Raw genomic sequence first — 255 nt, 5'->3', positions numbered from 1 at the left:
GAATGCAACCAGATACAGCAGCAGCAGCAGCAGCAGCAGCAGCAGCAGCAGCAGCAGCAGGAGCAGCAGCGGGAGAGGGAGAAGGAAGAAGAAAGAAGAAGCAGAATGGTGGCCTCAAGCGAAAAAAAATAAAGTTTTTGTGGTTTGTTTTGTGAAGACAGAAGAAGAAATAGAGAAAAGAATGAAGAGAGCAGCAGAGATAGCTGAAGGTGTTTATATAAATATAAATAAAATAAATGAGTTTAATAGACACAA

At 41.2% G+C, this 255-nt stretch overlaps 1 protein-coding gene across 1 annotated transcript in view; it reads left to right on the top strand.

Annotated features, from left to right (window-relative positions):
* Window positions 1-132, top strand: part of EMH_0050670 (uncharacterized protein) — a gene marked incomplete at both ends in the record, with an annotated part of 2681 nt that extends 2549 nt beyond the window's left edge. Inside the window, one exon of the mRNA XM_013496674.1 lies at window positions 13-132. Within this exon, the coding sequence (XP_013352128.1) occupies window positions 13-132 (120 nt within the window). The remainder of the gene's footprint in view (window positions 1-12) is intronic.
* Window positions 133-255: the final 123 nt, after the last annotated feature.

The sequence above is a fragment of the Eimeria mitis genome, genomic scaffold, assembly GCF_000499745.2.
Source record: "Eimeria mitis Houghton genomic scaffold, Emh_scaff2232, whole genome shotgun sequence".
In the NCBI taxonomy this organism is placed as follows: domain Eukaryota; phylum Apicomplexa; class Conoidasida; order Eucoccidiorida; family Eimeriidae; genus Eimeria; species Eimeria mitis.
Note: the sequence above shows the minus strand (reverse complement) of the source record. Positions and strands in the feature narration are given on the sequence as shown.